The sequence below is a fragment of the Pimephales promelas genome, chromosome 2 (genome assembly GCF_988280905.1).
Source record: "Pimephales promelas chromosome 2, fPimPro1.hap1.1, whole genome shotgun sequence".
Taxonomy (NCBI): Eukaryota; Metazoa; Chordata; class Actinopteri; order Cypriniformes; family Leuciscidae; genus Pimephales; species Pimephales promelas.
The window spans coordinates 39,292,115-39,312,005 of NC_142770.1; the positions used below are offsets into that span (position 1 = coordinate 39,292,115).

General features: G+C 36.5%; 2 protein-coding genes across 2 annotated transcripts in view; both read right to left on the bottom strand.

Annotated features, from left to right (window-relative positions):
- Window positions 1-8,612, bottom strand: part of LOC148997367 (ribonuclease inhibitor-like) — a 42,839-nt gene extending 34,227 nt beyond the window's left edge. Inside the window, exons 1-3 of the mRNA XM_089133445.1 lie at window positions 8,374-8,612; window positions 2,512-2,685; window positions 2,103-2,273 (exon numbers count right to left, since the gene is read on the bottom strand). Of these exons, the coding sequence (XP_088989571.1) occupies window positions 2,103-2,273; window positions 2,512-2,685; window positions 8,374-8,597 (569 nt within the window). The 5' untranslated portion in view covers window positions 8,598-8,612. The remainder of the gene's footprint in view (window positions 1-2,102; window positions 2,274-2,511; window positions 2,686-8,373) is intronic.
- A 215-nt stretch (window positions 8,613-8,827) lies between these two features.
- Window positions 8,828-19,466, bottom strand: LOC148997368 (protein NLRC3-like). The gene is made up of 6 exons (XM_089122476.1): window positions 19,276-19,466; window positions 18,655-18,762; window positions 11,499-11,603; window positions 11,238-11,322; window positions 10,786-10,981; window positions 8,828-10,691 (listed from the first exon to the last, which is right to left on the bottom strand). Exons 1-6 carry the CDS (start codon window positions 19,332-19,334, stop codon window positions 8,854-8,856), a joined length of 2,391 nt encoding a protein of 796 aa, XP_088978602.1. The 5' UTR covers window positions 19,335-19,466; the 3' UTR covers window positions 8,828-8,853.
- Between the last annotated feature and the right edge of the window lie 425 nt (window positions 19,467-19,891).

Consider the following 19,891-nt stretch of genomic DNA (forward strand, 5'->3'; position numbering starts at 1 on the left):
CCTTCTCACCACTGAGTGCCGCACCCTAACAGTAGAAGAGCCTGCCACCCCAATAATTGGTGCACCTTAACCTGCTGCAGTCACCTCCCGTGATGATGACTACTTTTCATTTGATGAAAAGCCCAATGCCATGGCTGATACACCTATGTCAGTGGAAACAGAGGTAACCTCTTATTTCAATTCTGATCCAGTGATGGAAAGCCTGCATCAGTTTCTAAGAATTAAAAATTGCACTACGTTATAATGCACCAACACCATGATCCAGTGCACCGGTCGAAAGACTTTACAGTCTTGGTAGTCTGGTACTCACCCCAAAACGCAACCGTCTTGGTGATGAACGCTTTCAGCGCCTTTTTGTGATGCGGTACAACAGATGTTTCAGTCAAATGGAATAGGCCCACCATAGTCGTAAGCAAGCACAGCTTCAATTTCCCTTTACTTGAACTTTTCCATGTTTAGCTGCACACCACCTCTGTTTTATATTTGGCAGGAAACAGAACTTTTCAAATCCAATTTTCCTGTTGGCAATATCTGACCATTACTTAAGTTTTGAAGATTTTGAACCATATTTGCTGTCAGGCCTTGTGGGCCCAATCACCTTAATTTCAGTTTTGTATTTCCAAAACTTTTTATTTCCATTTATTTCTCGTATGACTTCCCTTATTACTGAACTTTTTTGAATTGGACTTAAATGACTGAGCCATATTTGCTGTTAGGTTCAAGCACTTTCATTTCATTTTTGTATTCTCAAAAATTGGCTAGTCCTTTAGTTTTATAGAGACAATTGCAATCTGTCTTGTTGTTGTAGCCTAAGTGGATTTATTTGAACCTTCCTTTATTTGGAAGCCTGTTTTGTTTGAGCCTTTTTAGAGGCATATAGGCCTAAGGGTCTTTATTTGTTCTTTTTTTTTTCTTCTAAGCAGCAGTTAGGCTATGTTTAGCCTATGTTCATTTTCATTGACTAAAATGACCTCCAATGGTCCCCCAATTGCACTTTATACTTCCAGAGAAAGCATAAGCTATGTTCATCATGCTCACTTTGTGCATGACAGTTTTGTGTTGTGAACCTCTTGAATTCAAAGAAAATATATTAATGGCAACAATAAAAGAACAAATGTGCATCTTGTGGCTTCTTGTCATGGCATTAAAGTTTACATACAGTTCTGTTGTGTCTAATATGAATAGACCAAAGCTATTTCCAGATAATCAATTCACCTCTACTCTACCATACTTTTGACAGACTTGGATCGTTTGTGATTCTGTTTGTCATCCTCTCTTCTTCTCTTGAGCCTTCATTTTGCCAATTATATGAAATTGTTCGTAGCCTCCAGTATAGCCCACAATCACTGCTACATCATATTGCCTTCTACTGGATGTAAAATGCTCTGTAGTACATTTTGTCTTTTTATTTTTTATATTATAACTAGGCCTACATCTGTAGTTATTTTGGTGAAAGTAACTCAAAAGTAATACAGGAGTAATGTAACGCATTACAATTCTGAGACAGTAATATTGTAAGGTAATGAATTACTTTTAAGTAACAGTAACAAGTAATCTATAATGTATTACAGTTTGGACGTAACTTGCACAACACTGCCCATGTCATGTCTGACAGAAGTTTATCATTTTAAAATCACTCATCATTTTAAAACACCTATTAACTGAAAAAAAAATATATGTATAATATATATATGAAGAGTTCAGATGCAAAAGCCACTAAATGCCATTTGAAATTTTCTTCTAGAATGGTCAATTTTATCAAGCTTGTATATTTAAGTTCAGTAATTTTACTTAAATGACAATTAATAGGTCATCTTCATTGCCATTTAAGTGAAATTACTGAACTTAAATATACAAGCTTGATAAAAATTATCATTTTAGAAGAAAATTTCAAATGGCACTTAAGAGGGTTTTGCATCTGAACTCTTCATATATATGTGTGTAAATAATCTAATGGGTTTCCTTCAACAGTCAAAAAATATATATTATTAAAATCAATTTATTGTGGTTTTGTCTCCAGTGAAAATCAGTTCTGACTGGAAATAGTATTACAAACAACATTTCTATTAAAAATACTATTTTTAACCATGTAAAATACTCACTTCAGTGCGTTGAGTTTACAGTGTTTATCCTGCAGTAGAGCAGCGATCTGATTCACTCGTGTGTCTCCAAGTTTACGTTTACTCAGATTCAGCTCTCTCGTGAGTAATGGGTTTTTACCTACAATTCCAGTCACATACTGACAGGCTTCATCTGCAGCAGGACTCAAAAACCTGCAGAAGAGAAGATGAAGCAGGATTCAGTTAAATTCTCAACTACACTTGGTATAATGACAAAATCCATTTTACATGATTTTTGTCTTGAAATCACTCAATCAACTTTGATGTAACAACATATTATGTAGCTTATTGTATTATTGAAATAACATTTCTATAAATAATTCGGCTATATGTAATGTATTTTTTAATACATTAAAAATCTATTAAATAATAGTATTTCCTCATGTCTCACCTCAGTGTCTTCAGTTGAGAGTTTGGATCCTGCAGTAAATCACTGAGCTGCTTCACTCCTGATTCTCCATGATCATTTCCTCTGAGATCCAGCTCTATCAGGTGTGAAGGGTTTGATCTCAGAGCTGAAGCCAGAGCTTTAAAACCTTCTTCAGTGATACTGCAGTCTGAAAGTCTAGAAAAAAAAGACAATGTTATAATAGATAATTAATCTGTTATTTTAGATAGTACCTGAACAAATTAAATTAAATAAACTGAATTATATTCTGTTCCTTGTACAACAAAAATTATAGTCAGTTGAAAAACAAAAAGAGATAAATGGAAATGCAGTCAAACAAAAGGCCACAAAGAAGCAATATCAATGCTTATCGCCAACACATTGATTTTTGGATATTTTTTTTTTTACTAAACCTATTTAAAATCGTATTTGATTGCGTGCCGTAGCGCTGTCACAGAACGCTTAACGACGCCTCCTCCTGGTTTCACCAGATCCCTCTCTCCTGCATATTAGGACTTCATTCCCTGCTCATTTTCCCCTGAATAATTGCCCATCATCTCATCAGTCCCACCTGTGTGCCCTTCAGCTTCCCTTTATCTGGACTGCTATGTTCATTGTTCATTTGTGAAGTCTTGTTTTACCGTTACTCTGTCTCAAGCTCGTTTTCTCGTATTTGCTCTGGTATTTTTGACTTGGACTGTGTTACTCTCTTTTGAACCTCTGCTGCCTGCCCCTGACCTTTGTCTGTTTGATGTACGCCTTTGGATTGCCCTGTCCAGTTTTTGTGTTTGAGTTTGAGTTTGATGCCCTTCTTGTCTCGGGCCTTGAGTTTATGACTGCTTACCTTTGCTGGCTGACCTGTGTTAATAAATGACTGCAAATGGATCCGTCCGCCTCTGCCTCTTCGTCACAAGCGCATTGACGCAGCACTACCTCTCTTGCTCGAACTCAATATTTTTACAAAAACTCAATATTTTTACACACTGCAGCTAAATTCATTTGTCAGTTCACCTTTTAGTGCTTAAACCTGTTTTGTACTCACAGAGTGTACAGAATGACAACCACATTCAACAACTGAATTAACTCCCTAAAAATGCAGGTAGTGACATAACCGCAAAATGTTATGCAGTGTGTATAGAACAGAACTGAACAGCTAGTTGTTAATGACGTATTTTATCATGCATCAAAAAAAAATCTTCTTATGCGCGAAGCAAGAAATAACAGCAAAAGCGGTTTGAACCTCATTTGTATTGTCACCAAAATATTGTGACCCGCACTTTAATTACATAATAAAGTCGACTGCTTTAACAGCAACCCGAAATATGCTTATAATAAGTGGACATGGCGACACTGCAAAAGCACTCTTTCAAACAGCCTTTACAAGGATAAAAACACAATGTCTCCGTCGACTGTGCTTTAGTTAAAATTGCATAACCTGTTAGCCAGCAACCCCACTTTTGAGAAATCTGTGCACATGTGTATTAAGAGTTCATTCTATAGGTATGAGTGTTTGAATTATATGTGCGCTGTTGTTGACGTCCCAGTCATCCAGAGAGACTACAGTTCGAGCGATCTCTTCCAAAAGGTATTTGAAGTATCTGAGAGAAGCCGTAGTTGATCGTTAACTCGTGTGAAGTCATGGAGTGTGAGTAAAAGGATATATAAACTCAAGAGCGGTTATTGCGGGACTAACTGACTTTATAGTTTATTTGCTGCCCTTTGATACACTGTGGAAACATTGATGGACTTTGACTGTTTCTCTGAGTGAACTCCTCTTTTCGCACAATCTTTCCACACTAAGACTATGTGAACTGTGTGAAGAAGGTTTGATATGAATGAAACCTGTGTTGTTTGCTGTATTGTTTATGTGTTGTGTATGTTTATTATTCCTATTATTCCAATGGTGATGTGTGGTGTGATGAAATTTGTACTGTGTCATGGTGAATATATCCTACTAAAATATTTGCATATTGAATCATAGTGGTTAGGTTTTCTTAGAGTCTACTCTTGCAACATTAAGGGTTCATGTTAATTAATTAATATGTGTCTTGTGTTTGCTTTTCCTTCTTGACGTGACTAACGACCCTAAACAAGATTATATCTTGATTATATTTTAGCAGAATATATATCTGTCTGGCACCCCAGCATTAAATGAAGAAGGAAAGTGTTACACAGGCATGTAGTCCTTCCCTACAAAACCAACCATCAACAAACTACTTGTCTGGCCTTAAAATTTATAATACAGAATTATAAATTAACTGTCGTCAATTAACTCATGAAATAAAAAGGGCGATAAAATCTGTCTCAAAACTGCATGCATGTTTTCAACAATGCATATTTGTCATACATGCATTACATATGTCTCGACTAAAATATTCTACCATGTGAGATCACAATTTAAGGCACAAACTGATAGGCTTTGTAATTTTTAATGTACAAATAAATGTGAGCACTGTGCATTTGTACTAGAAGATAGGCGGTAATTTTGGATTAATTTGTAAATGACCATAAAATAACGAATTTTACATTCTGGCATTTATGTGCCGTTGACTTCCGCCTTGTTCTTGGGGACATAGGAATTCAAAAGAGATGTCTTCCCCACCCCCACCCCCACTCCCATAGCTAAAATTTAATTTAGCTATGATAGAACAGTTTTGATTATTTATTTTTATAACTAATATAGAAAGTTGAAGAGTTCATTGATTATATAAAATTCAATGAAGGTTGAATAATCTTTGAACTACAGTAGTTATCTGCAATGTCTCATCCATGAAGGTGCAACAATGTTGGGGGTTTTGAGAACCAGAACCAAGCTAACTGAGCAAGTTGAACTTTAGCTAGTGTGTGCTCCTTTATTAATATGCCTGGAGTAATAATAATATTAATAAAAAAAAAAGATCAAATTCACTCAGTACTCCATGATTACTAATTCACTACTATCTCAATTACAATTAAGTACAAATGAACTGTATTGAGTTGTGTAATATTGTGTAATGAGTTGTGTAGGTAAGCACTAAAACAGTCCAATACATTATTTAAACTTATGTTAAAATAATTAAGATTTGTGTGTCACCCTTTGCTGGCCACCACTGGTTGTTTGGTGAAGCGCTTTCATGATGACTGCACAGGAGTTGTTTTTTTAGATTTACCCTCTGATGTCTAAAGTGTTTTTGGGGTCCTTGAGATGTTTTGACATGCCCTGACATTAGTGCTTTTTGTAGCTGCTTATAAACATATTAATGGCAAATGTCTCATTACACTCTATTCAGCACAAACAGGGCTACCATAATTGTCACAGTCTGCGTCTGCACCGTCCTGTCTACGTCTACTGCACTCCACTTCCCATGATCCTCTCGTCTGCACACCTGAACTCACTCCCTCATCAGCCTCCCGTTCAGCGTCCTGTTCATCTGTTGCACCTGTTTTCAACCTCGTTATGTTTGATTCATCTGTCTATAGAGGGAATGCATTGACACGTGACTTTCCCGCGTGACAACCCCCCTCAGCCTGACTGAGTGGCAAAAGATCTGCTGCGTGACTGGATTTAATAGGGGAAAACTGCGGAAATGCGACTAAATCAAACAATTTGATCAATTTAAACTAAATGTAGGACTCAATATAGTGTTCCTTACAACTAAAGATCCAGTGATCCATGGATATTGACATGCAGCCAGGAATCGTGTTGCCTGACATTTATGTTTGCCTGATTTCGACACCAGGGAAATAAAAGCAAGACCTAAACATAAAGCAAATTTGCCTGTGAACGCTTTATATAAATATAATATAGGTAGGTCTAAATCCGGGTGATTACTTATATCAGTGTTATATATATATATATATATATATCATATCGTCCAGCCCTAAAACTTTATACGTTTTTTTGGTCAGTGTTTAATAAAAAAACATCCAATAATGCAGAATACTATAATAACATCTTAATTGATGACTTTATTTTTGACAAAATGTTTTTGTTCCTCGAAATTAAACTAAACCTAGCCTGGATGCCAGCCCGAACTCCGCCCACAAAATTTTCTGGTCGGGAAGTTTGGTCTGGACTCGATCCATTGAGGAGTAATTATGATCAGGCAAGAAATGAACGGGCCAATCAAATTGCCAGGGCGGGCTTTATACGATGATTGACAGATGATCTGCAAGGACGTAATCATCACGTTATCAAAGAGCGCTTAACTGTTTTCCCTCAGAGATGACTGCAGCTGGAGAATTGAGATGTATAGATTCCGCTGTCGTGTCTTTTGTAAAAATAAATCGACAGTGCATTAATTTTAATAGACAAACAGAGAACTGCAATCAAGGCATTTGTCGTTTGGAAAGATATTTTTGGCGTCCTTCCTACATGATTCGGGAAAAGTGTAACTTATCAGCTGGCTCTGGCGCTCGTTAAGAAGATGGGACGTAATGAAAAGCCTGTGGTCGTTGTGGTTTCTCCTTTGGTGGCACTCATGGAGAAGTAAGTAAAAGAAGCAACAATCGTTATTTAACTTCTAAAATAAGTAAAGTAGGCTACGTTCTGTATTTGAAAACTGCGCTATGCAAAGGAGTTGACTTATGCGTTGCTCTGATTGGTTGTAGGTCTACCGACTATCCAATTGAGTGCAGAGGTTTTTTTTTTTTCCTGGTTCGGTTAAGACACGCCTCATAATTAAAAGCCCAATGGAGTGGTCTCAGACTCATTTTCTTATTAAAAAATGAGCATGACGAAGTCAGGCTAAACTAAACCAGCACTTCTGACATAAATTTTTACCAGGATTATTATTACAATAGTATTATTCCTCACAGCATCGTTCAAGACGACTTGAATGTGTTTTATCGAGCTGATATGGGAGGAGGATCGTCTCAGTTCATTTGATTTGAATAGCGCGCGCGCTCTCCGCGGGCATGTTCACATTAGTAATTAATGAGCTGTAATGAGAACGACTGACATCTGTCTCTTTTCATACAGATTACACAAACAGAGAATATTTGTTTTCCTTTTGAATTAGATAATTTAATAGTAGACACTTAAATGATTATAAAGATATTGCTGGTGCCTGGGTGAATAGTATTCGCTGAGTTTTGTTTAAATTTATAGATGTGAGATGTAAATTTAGAGAAAAAAAGTTCACGGAGATGGAGAGGCAGAAAGCACACCCTGTTTATTTACTTTATTTTATAAAAGCATAATGTTTTATTTTGATCGTAAGTGGTCACATAAAAAAACAGTTTCTTGCTGCTTTGTGAGAAAAAAAAATAGAGCAAAACGCACTGGCGTGTTTGCCGACCCCAGAGGGTTAAAGGTATCGACAGATTTTTTCATTACATAACTCCTGACACAAATTAATAGATAACTGTCACTATAAGTTTCTCAAAATAAAAGTGGTGAAATACTGAAACTTGAGTCTTATATTTTTGTAATGATGTATAGTTTGTCAAAATAATAACATTAAATCTGACATTAACTTTGAACTATTTATTCAGTGCGTTGACGTCCTCGTGAAGGCTAACAGTTAACATACTAAAAGTCTTTTGTCGCTTTAATATATATATATATATATATATTTTTTTTTTCTGTCAGAATAGCGGTCAGGTTACCACAGTGCCATTCATTGCAATTTTGGGAGTGAGTCGTGTTCTGTATATAGATGGAAAGATTATTTAGGGAACGATTATTTACGATAATTTACAAACATGGAAAGATAATTTACGAGACTCACTCTCACATTTAAATGCAGTTGTCAATCCTGAAACTTTACAGTGTTTAGGTGGCCTTACATCCACACTTATACATATATTTTGTAAAGAGAATATCTAAAACAAATCACACCTTTCATTTTGGTTGAGTTTTTTGTCTGTTGACACACCACTTACCTCAGTATCTCCAATGTACACTTTATATTCTTCAGTCCAGTGCAGAGCAGCTTCACTCCTGAATCCTGTAGATTATTATTGCTCATGTTCAGCTCTTTCAGATTGGTATCTGATCCAAGAATTGTAGCCAGAGCTGAACAGCTTTTGTCTGTTAAGTTACAATAATTTAGCCTACAATATAAAGAAATCACATAAAATAATTGTATGGAACATAAAGAATACATTCTCTGTATAAAATACATAAATATTTTCCATTACTTTCACATTAACAGTAAATATACAGTGAGGAGGGTGAGCGACACTGACATAACAGGTCAACTAGTCTTTTCTACATCTTAGATAAAACAAACAGTGTGCTTCGTCCTCTGCTAACCGAAGTTCATGTTTTGCTGAAAATATGTGGTATATGATTAAGAATCACTACAGAGCAGTGTAGATAAAGGAGACGAGACCAAAACATGACTAATAACATTAAATTACTTACAGAGCTCTTTTGGAGGTTTTAATGACTGCCGATAATCTAATGAGACACTCGTCTGATTTCTTGAATTTCTGAAGCTCAAACTCCTCCAGCTCCTCCTCTGATGTCAACAACACAAAGACTAAAGCAGACCACTGGGCAGGTGAAAGGTCAGCAGATGACAGACTTCCTTTGCTAAGGTGGGTCTGAATCTCATTCACCAGAGTTTGGTCGTTCAGTTCATTCAGACAGTAGAACAGATTGATGGATCTCTCTGCAGGAAGATTAGCTTCTAATTTCTGCTTGATGTACTGAATTATCCCCTTGTTGCTCTGGTCAGTGTCGTCTCTCTGTGTCAACAGACCTCGTAAGAGTCGCCGATTAGACTGGAGTGACAGACCGAGGAGGAAGCGAAGGAAAAGGTCCAGGTGTCCATTGTCGCTCTCCAGCGCCTTGTCCACTGCAGTCTTGAGAAAATCAATCATGGTTTCATTTCTGTTTTTCTGTTCTGTAGACTCATGATCAAACACACTTGTCTTGTTGATGTCTAGAAACAGATGTGCATAAAGGGCTGCAATAAACTCTTGAATGCTCAAGTGAACAAAGCAGTACATGGTACCAAGAACGAACCCTGTTTCCTCCTTAAAGATCTGGGTACACATGCCTGAGTACACTGATGCCTTATAGACGTCAAGACCACAGGCTTCCAGGTCTGAGTCATAGAAGATCAGGTTGTTTCTTTCCAGCTGATGAAATGCCAGTTTCCCCAATGAAAGGAAAGCGTCTTTATCCCAGGAAACATCTGGTGTGTATTCTCCATCATATTTCCGGCGGCTCTGCTGGATCTGAAAGCGGAGAAAGTGTGTGTACATTTGTGTCAGAGTCTTGGGAGTGTCTTCAGTGTTTGATTCCTGCAGTGTTTTAGAGATCTCATCAGCCTGAGTGTTTCTCACATCATTATTTCTCTTCTCCTCCAGAATGTTCTGGAGAACAGTGGCTGAAATCCAGCAAAAGACTGGGATGTGGCACATGATAAAGAGACTCTTTGATTGTTTAACATGATCTATGATTGTGTTGGCTTGAATATCATCCTTGAATCTTTTTCTGAAGTACTCTTGCTTTTGTGCGTCGCTGAATCCTCGTATCTCTGTCAGCCGGTCGATACAGTCAGGAGGAATCTTACTGGCCGCTGCTGGTCTGCTGGTGATCCAGACGAGAGCAGAAGGAAGCAGATTTCCCTTCATGAGGTTCGTTAGGAGAACATCCAGAGAGGCTGGAGACAATACATCACGCCACGTCTCATTACAATCAAACTTCAGAGGAAGGCGACATTCGTCCAGTCCATCAAGGATGAACAGCACTTTGAACTGATTCCTTCTTGTAAGGTTCAGTCCTTTTGTCTCTGGGAAAAACTGAGTTATAAGGTCCATCAAACTTAGTTTTTCTTTCTTCTTTAAGTTCATCTCTCTGAATGGAAAAGGAAATATGAAGCTGATATCTTGATTTTCTTTTCCTTCAGCCCAGTCCAGAACAAACTTTTGCACAGAGACTGATTTCCCGATGCCAGCGACTCCTTTTGTCAGTACAGTTCGGATCTCCTCGTCTTGTTCAGGCGCTTCAAACAAATGTGTGCATTCAACCTGTATCTCTTGTGCTTCATGATGTCTGGAAGCAACTTCAATCTGTCTGACCTCATGTTCAGTATTGACCTGTTCACTGCCACCCTGAGTGATGTAGAGATCTGTGTAGATGTTATTCAGGAGTGTGGAGTCACCTTGCTTCGCCATTCCTTCAAACACACATTGATACTTCTTTTGATACTTACCACATTTCAGCTGATGAATGCAGAACAGCTCATCTAAACACAGGAACAGAAAATAGATAGTTTTAGTCTTCATTTTCTCTCCTACATTTATAAGAGACAATCAGACAGATGATGACGAGTCTCTTGCCTTCTAGAGCATCAGCAGCTTCATCTTGCTTCATCTCTCTCAGGTAATGTAGTGTGAGATCAAGAGCTGCTGATTTGATACTGCATCTGTTCTCATTAAAGTCCTTCACAAAGTGTTGTGTGTTCTCATGTTGTAATATTTTCTTTAACTTCTCCAGCTCATTCTTCAGAAATGTGATTATTTTCCTCTCAAGATCCTTTAAACAAAAGTAAGAGAAAAGACAAAATAACACAATAAGCCAAATTCTACATTTTGCAAACACTATTTATTAATAATTATAATTTATGTACATAAAAAATCCAGTTAAAAGACTAACATGCTAACCAAGTTGTGCTAAAATGTGTTAAAACGAAAAAAAGGAGATGAAGACAAATTTATTAAATTTCTTTGTTCAATAACATATTTCTTTTTTTAGATATTTATTAAACATTTATAAAAATGTGTTTTACTACCTGGAAGATCCCAAGAAGATTGTCTTTGAAATTCTCGTGTTTCCTGCGAGTCTGAAGGTCTGAGTCTAATGTCTCATATTGAAGCCTGTAATCACATTAGTACAATAAAATACTAACTGATATTTTACAGAAAGAGAAATAAGCATTAGCTGTGAATACTCTGACAAACATTTGATCTAAACATGTTTCATGATTGGTATTCACGGATACAACTTTTAAACATAGTCAACACGTGATAAAATAATTAGCAACACAAAATACCTTTTATTAGATGATGGTGTTTTCTCACTGAAGTTTGGTACTCCACCTTTAGACCAATCACTCTTCAGAGACACAGAGCTGGACACATGTGAGCCTGATCTTACACTGATGACACAAAAATTGAACAGTTGAAAATTTTTTATGTTGCAAATAGTAAATAAATGCAGCCTTTTTTTCATTATTTCAATATGTTCATTACCGACACCGTTCGGTATTTATGGAAAGGACCACCGGAGGAAAATAAGGGAGGGTCATATCTTTTTAACCCTTAAAGAGTTTCTGTATCCTGGGGGATACAGACATTTAACAGGCTGTAGGGGGAGGGGCTATGGGGGGAGAGGCATTATTTGGTTGCAGTTGATGAGAAACACTGATGGGGTGATGGGTCATTTAATCAGGTCATGTGACTTTTTGCTGTAACATTCCAAATATTTGTATCAAAATCCAAAATGGCAGCATATATGGACAAAGACACTCGCCATGAGCTAAGTGTTTTTATATTTTTCACGATTATGCTATTTTAGAGTGATTTTGTTTTAGAAAGTAGTTTTTTAAGGATAGTTTTACATGTTCTTGTTGTTATTTTCAAAATAATCTTCTCACAACTTTGATTATTAGGCATTGAATGTTTGTATCCCGGGGGATACATTGCCCATATAAGGGTATTTTCCAGGGCTGATCACTCACAGATATTCTCATGTTTTGAGGCCTGTTCTCTACAGATATTGAATAGGATAAAGGTTTTGGATGTGCCAGGATGGGCAGAAATCCATCATGTGTCAGAAGTGCAAAGTCAGGCTTTGTCTGGTCACTGGTTAGCCCCCCCCCCTTTTTTTTTGAGAATGGGGGTTAAATGCTCTATTCACACTTAAATGGTTATAATTCAAGAATGCCTTGGAATATATACCCAAGTTTGGTCTTGTTTTAAAGAAAACACTCAGCAGATTATTGCTGAAGTGAAAACACTTCAAACAATGAAAGTATGAAAAATTTATGGAAGTTTTAATTCACAGTAAATCAAATATACTGTACTATGTATTTTTTATTTTATATAAAATATATATTTTACAAAATATTTTTACTCTAAAATTACTATAAAATCAAAGCCATAAATCTAACCAAGTTATGTTCCAAATTTGAAGTTGATATCAAAAAAATTGAAGTTCCCATGAGATTTTGTTTAGGCGTAGTACCAAAAATAGCCACGGGTGCCATTGAATTCCATTGAATTTAGTTGTGTACATTCTGCCTTAACAAATTAATACATTTCTGTCCAAATATCAATTTTGTCACAAAATTTGGAACCTTGAGACTCAGACCTTTCTGACAATATGTGTTTTGTCAAGATTAGAAAAGGTTTTGATCATAAATTATGAAATATAAGGATGCCCAAAAGGGGAGGAGCCTCATAAAATAAGTATCGTTTCTATGGTAACGCAACGTTCAATTATAAAATGGTTTTCACAGGATGAATTCTGAGTTTATAAGCTTTCAAATGATACCTAATTTATGATAACTACTAAAATATGTGATATAATAAAAAAAGGCGATACAAAATATTATTATATTTTAGAGGATAATATATACATATATATTATAATTTGTAGAGGATAATGTTATACTATACTTTTTATTTTTTATTGAAAAATACTAGATTATATGTTTTATTATGAACTTTTAGCATAAAAACAGAAGTTTCAATGATTAAAAGTGGGTGCATCAACTTTTTGTGACAAAGGTCAGACCTCCTGTTATGATGCAGATTTTTTTAGGTGCACTCTTGTCATAAATTCATTAATTACTCTTCCTACATAATTTTTAACACAAAACAGGGGTCGAATATTTAATTAGAAGTCTTAGACCTTTCCAAAAATATATAATTTGTCATAATTAGATTAGGATTTAATAGAAATACAGTGAAGTAAAGTTAGGTGTCCCGGTACCGGGACGGTGACAGTTAAGGGGTTAAAAAGTTATGAAATATTAAATGTATATCCTACATAGGCAATGCATCTTGGGAGAAAAAGTTCAGTTTTTTCCAATTTTTCTAATGTTGTATGGATAACATGAAAAATTGTAGCTAATTAATTGTTCATTAAATGTTTTAAAAGTTGTCATATTAACTATAATAAAAAAATAAATAAATTGCAAAATGTAACCCTAAATGGGCAATGTATCTCGGGAGATACAGAGTATAACTTAGAAACTATAGGTCATATTTTGAAAAAAATTTATGAACTCTGCCATTTTAGTCTAGATACATACAAAAATAGCAATGAATCGTTTTTCCATCAAAATTATTTATACTTGCCCCTTAAAGGGTTATTCTTTGTTGAGGGGAGGGGGATCCAACATTTTTTAGTCTAGGGAGAGGGTCACCCAACTTTTGCATTCATGAAAACAGCAAAATTTCAAAGTGGCTTGTTTGGTGGATATTTTTTCCATGTAGCTCTCTCGGTCTCGGCCCCTCATTGCTATCAGATGGGTCTTACTCAATAAAACCCCAGTTTGGCACTGTTTGACAGTGTGCGCACACGCCTCAGAAAAAGTGCATTAAACGCCAATGAAATGTTTACCCAGCAAAGCTTTAAAGCACGAGCAAATAATGAGCTTTTGTGATTGCGAATAAGTGCAGTGTCCTCTGAGTGTAAGTACCGCTGCATTAACACGTGATGTGAATGTACGTTGAGTTTTACAGTACTGCAGCTGATATAATGTGCGCTGTAGCACTATATATTTTAGTTTCCTAAGATTATTGTGTTTACAAAACAATGTAATAATGAGTAAATCTACTGAAATTGCCATCATAACAGTGGAGTGTGATGTGTCAGACATAAGGCTACCACATTTTTAAATTACTATTAGTATTATTTGAAGTTAACATAATAAAATATACACAAACGCTTTCTTTAAAGTGAATTTCGTTTTTTTATTAATTGTATCTTAATTTTAATCAATTTTTACATCAACGAATTGCCTTGATATAATAAATAAGTAAATAGTAGAAAATAGGTCATCACGAAATGGAGGTGCCGGCGCGTGAACTCTCGTCTCAAATGAACCGAAACTCAGAGTATAGCTTAAGGTAGGCTACTGCCTCACAGACCTGATAAATATGTAGAAAGCGTGACATGTCTACTTTTTAACAGAACAATTCAAAACGAAAGAAAACAGACTAGAGGCTGCTCTTATCTAACTATAACTCTAGTATCTTCTCCTCTTATGTATCCTATGAAATGTGCATTTCTCTCTGGCGCGTTTACTACTGTGAATATCAACATCGTCAACTCTTTATATTTGCAGGCGACACTAACAAAGACTTGTTTATTAATAAACAATTAAAATGTCTCCTTGCTATATTTAATATATTCATAATCATTACTTTTGCCGGTTCTTTATGGCAGCTTTTAGATAGGCTAATTTATTTGCAGTGCCACCCTTACATATTACATGAACGCCTCACCACTGCATCAGTACTGAAAACATGTTTTTTTTTTTTTTTTTTTTTTTTCAATCCTGAAGCGAACCGAATTGTAGGTTTGGTCTATCGTTACAGCCCTAGTAAGATGAGAAAGCGGGAGTTTAGTCGTTTGTCATGGTCGTAAAAAACAATGGACATCTGAAAATCTTTTAAGTGCAAACCAGGCAGAAGTAATCAATAAATTATTGGGGAGAGTCATGCCTTTTTTCACAGTCATTTTGGAGGGTCATAGAAAAAACTATAGTAACTATAGTTGGATGGATGCAGTGCTTTAAGTGGGCTGGTACGCGTCGGTACTCAGTACCTCCACTTCCAAATATAGCTCTTGAGCGTACCGCCACTTCTCCGTGCGCCCAGAACGTGCTTTTACAACGCATTCTCACCCCAGGGCGTCACCTTTGACCATGCTTCAATATTTGACGTTTTAGGCGCCCTTTACATGACCTTTACTTACATGACGCGATCCTACGGCGTCATCTAACTGACGCTAAAGGAAAGCGTCAGTTAGAGGACGCGGTTAGGTTTAGGTGTGGGGTGGGGGTAGGGTACACGCAATCCTAGGGCGTCATCTAACTGACGCTAAAGGGCGCCTAAAGCGTCAGATATTGAAGCATGTCCAAATGCTTCCCAAGGCGTCAGTTAAGTGACGCCTTGGGGGTGAGAATGGGCTGGCTTTTAGCGTACCGGTACGCTCATTTGCACATCTGTTTTAATCCTTTGGCTGTGCTGCTGCTTTTCAGAGCGCCCTTAAATGCACGCTTCCTAATTCGTCCAACTTAGTACATTACCCATACACCCTTGAGTTTTACAAGTGAAGAGAGCATGCGTCGCTTTTGCCCGTAGATATGTTTACACTCACAATCGGAATGAAATCAATATGATTGATGAACCTGAACAATGTGTTTCATGAAAAATAGATAAAGAAATCGAAAGTGAAGTGCGCGTTTATATGTCACAAGTTTTAAATTGGATCTGATTTTATGAGTTTCCGCGCTGTTCGCGCATAAATATTCTCCTCTATTGGTTCTTTATTTGTTTTCAGCAACAGACGTAATATTAATTCATCTCTGGTCATCTCTGCCGTGCTGATCACACAGTAAAAATGCCCCTCCTGCGGCCAAAGTCTGTGGATGAGAATCCAAAACATGCACTAGTGGGAGGTTGTCCTGCTTCACTTCACATACGCGCGAGTAAAATGAGAATTTTAGAATGATGGGAAACTTATAAATATGTTTATATCTTTTTTCAACAGGATAAACCATAGACAGTAAAAAAAAAACAGCTCGTTCCGCTCATCATACATCATTGCGTTTATTTAGCGTCATTGCATATGCGCAGTCCTTTAAGTTTCATTTACATTTTACATTACATTTATTCATTTAGCTGACGCTTTTATCCAAAGCGTCTTACAATTGCTATATATGTCAGAGGTCGCACGCCTCTGGAGCAACTAGAGGTTAAGTGTCTTGCTCAGGGACACATTGAGATGGTCCTCACTGCGGAACATGAAATCCATGGGGAGGATTTCTCCCACCTTACATACACCTAAACCTAACCAACTCCGCCCCCTGATCCCTAAACCCACCCCTAATCCCTAAACCCAACCCTAATCCTAGCCATCTCCACCCCTTGGATCGTGATCCGACTCCTCCCCGTGGATCTCATGTTCTGCATTGAGGTGCTACTGGACACATTGGTGTCTCACAGTGGATTCGAACCCGGGACTCTCACACCAAAGCAGGGGCAGAGTGGGACCAAAAAATCTACCGGGAAATTTCGTAGACCACCGGCCCTCGTCGCCGGCACGATTAGCCAATAGCATTTACAGTTTTACTGATTTAAAGGGAACTTTGTTGTACTAGTATGCTGGAGTAAAGTTCATAAATGGTCGTTCTTTCCCATAGTACTTTCTAAAAGTAGTTGGGTGGACTCTGTGCCTCTAGGGGGGTTCGGGGGCATGCTCCCCCGCAAGAAAATTTTGGACATTTTAAGGTTATAATGCATCAATCTCATGCTCTCTGAGAGATCGAAATTAAGACCCATGAACTGCTCGTTGAACAAAGAAAAAACATTAATTTGTACCAGGACAATAAAGAGGGCTCAAATATTTTTTTAGTTATGAGAGTCTCAGTCTGCATTACATTATCAATGGTGTTTTAGGATGCCAAACAATTATTATAATAATGTAATAATGATTTATAATTATTCCTATGACGTACTGTAAAATCCATTTATAGCCTATAAATGTAAGTGAAAATGAGTATTTCAAAAGTATACCTACATTACACTATAATATAGGAAAATTAAAATACTTTTGTCCTAATTTCTTCACTTGCAAGAAATAAACCCTTGAGCTTTTATTTAGGAGAAAACACCAGATGATCACGAGAGCAAAGTAATCACGCAGAACAAACTGCATGCTATTCTAATGTCAGTTATTATAATGGCGCAACGCCATATGGTTTCAATTTTAGTTCATTGGCAAAATATAACGCTAGAGACCTTAATGTTAGGTTTTACATTTTACATCTTTACATATCTGTGTTGGGAAAAGGGAGAAGAGAGAGTTCGGCAAGGCGGATTCGAACTCGTGTTCAGCGCATCAAAAAGCTGCATTCAAGCACTTCACGCCCTACGACCTACGCCACTGAGGCTGTTTCAAGACGGGTGTCGTTTTGCTGTATAGACAGGCATTTAGTGCAAATATATGCTCCGTTATAAAAAATGTAAGCTTGGGCCATGGCGAACTTCCAATAAATACATTTTATCAGACCGGGCCGGCCCTCGCGGCCTCGTAACACTACCGGCCCACCGGGATAACTCCTGACTCTCCCGATTGCCACTCCGCTACTGCACCAAAGGCATGTGTCTTATCCACTGCACCATCACCACCCCAGTTTCGGTTTTCAATCCGATCAAGTGTTTAAATGTTCTCGATCAGATTACAAAAGGGGTAAATTAATTAAGATCAATTAAGGTGAAGGTTTTTTAGTCCGATCTAACCGTCAGTCTGATTATATGTATCAACCATGGTGTCAATTCAATGTGTTCCAGAGAGGGTGTGTGTGTGTGTGTGTCTGTGTGTGTGTGTGAAATGAGTAAAGAAATGAACCATAGCAAGACTCATGTTTATGTTCTACTGTTCTATGGTTATGATGTTATTATGTTTTATAATTTATTTTATGTAGCCTACATGTGTGTGTGTACATTTGTTCAAAATTTATTTATTTTTACAACATTTTATTTATTTTGTTTAGTAGCTCATTCTAGCTCAAGCAAACCCACAATTCAATTATTTTTTACAACAGACGATATATAACAGTCGTCTGTTAACTGCTGTATATAAACCCATTCAATATAGTTGTTGTTACCTCAGGGGAGGAGGGGAGTCAGCAAAAAAAGAAAAATAAATAAATAAAATACAATAAAAAATAATAAATAATAATAATAATAGAGTACCGGCACCTCTTTTGGGCCACTTAAAGCACTGGATGGATAAACATGTTTAGTTGTATGATTTATTTTCCATGTTGAATTTATGCCTCTTGTGTCTGTCTGTGTAACTGTGTTACTGGAGTGAGTTTCATAAATCCCCTTACACAGTCAAGTTCAATCACACACACCACTGTGGACAAATAATACAACCCTATAATGTAATATAAACACACAAAATACCTTTTATTAGATGATGGTGTTTTCTCACTGAACTTTGGTGGAAGTCCATCTTTAGACCAATCACTCTTCAGAGACACAGATCTGGACACATGTGAGCCTGATCTTACACTGATGACACAAAGAACAGAGAGAGAGAGAAAACACTTTAGTAAAGGAAGATCAACTGTGTCTGAAACACATCTGTGTCTTTATCTAATCCTCCACAGAAACACACACACTCACACTTTAAGAGTATAATTTAAGAGAATATTTCAAGTTTTTATTTATTGACAGAATAGAGAGCAGAAATGTCTGTACGACACAGTTTTGTTAGCATACTTGAATTAAATTAAGTGCTATAGTGTGTTTTCTAATGTCTATACTTTTATAATCGAAATAGTAAAGTCATTTATTTGGATTAATTCAGCATATAGAAGGTTATTAACAAATTATTAACTGTGATATTTTCTATACAGCAAACAGGGCTTTATAGACAATGTCAGTGTTCATTTAAGAAGTTAAAACTGAAGTTGTGCAAAGTATTTGCAAATATAGAGCAATGCTTAAAGTTGTGTTATTGACAGAGAAACACAAAGTCCAGTGGAGTTTAAAGTGAGAGTGTGAAAACAGACGCAGTCTCACCTGTGTTTCTCTGAGAGACTCATCTGAGAGAGAGAGTCCTTTCCTCTTTCCTCTGACATACTGCAGCTAAACTGACCCTGAAAACTGATCAGAAAACACTCAATCCTTCAGCATCACCTGCAAATCACAACATTTACACACATCAACAACATCTTATTGAAGAATAAAGACTTATCATCAACAACAGCAACAGCAAAAACAATCTATCAAATAAAGTGAGTTACAAACAAATATATTGCCATGGAAAATAACCGAATGCTCTTCATCATTTCTGATTGTTTAATGAGTTTAACGGACTCTAAATATGAATTCATTGGGGACAGAAATGTGCTGGAAAACTGAACCCTATTTGATATATTTTCTATTACAGTATAATATCATTTTATAATCATATTTACCCAATCCTTATTAATTGTTGAATCGTCTGTCATTTAATCATTACTTCAAGTTCACAATGATGGTTGATTTCATTACTTTCAAATTATCCTAAAATAACTGATTGAGTAAAAGTAACCAGAATTATAATATACATACTGTATAACTACTTATCATAATTATTTATTAATTTTTTTACATTAAACAACATTATACAATATTATACAATTATAATATTGTT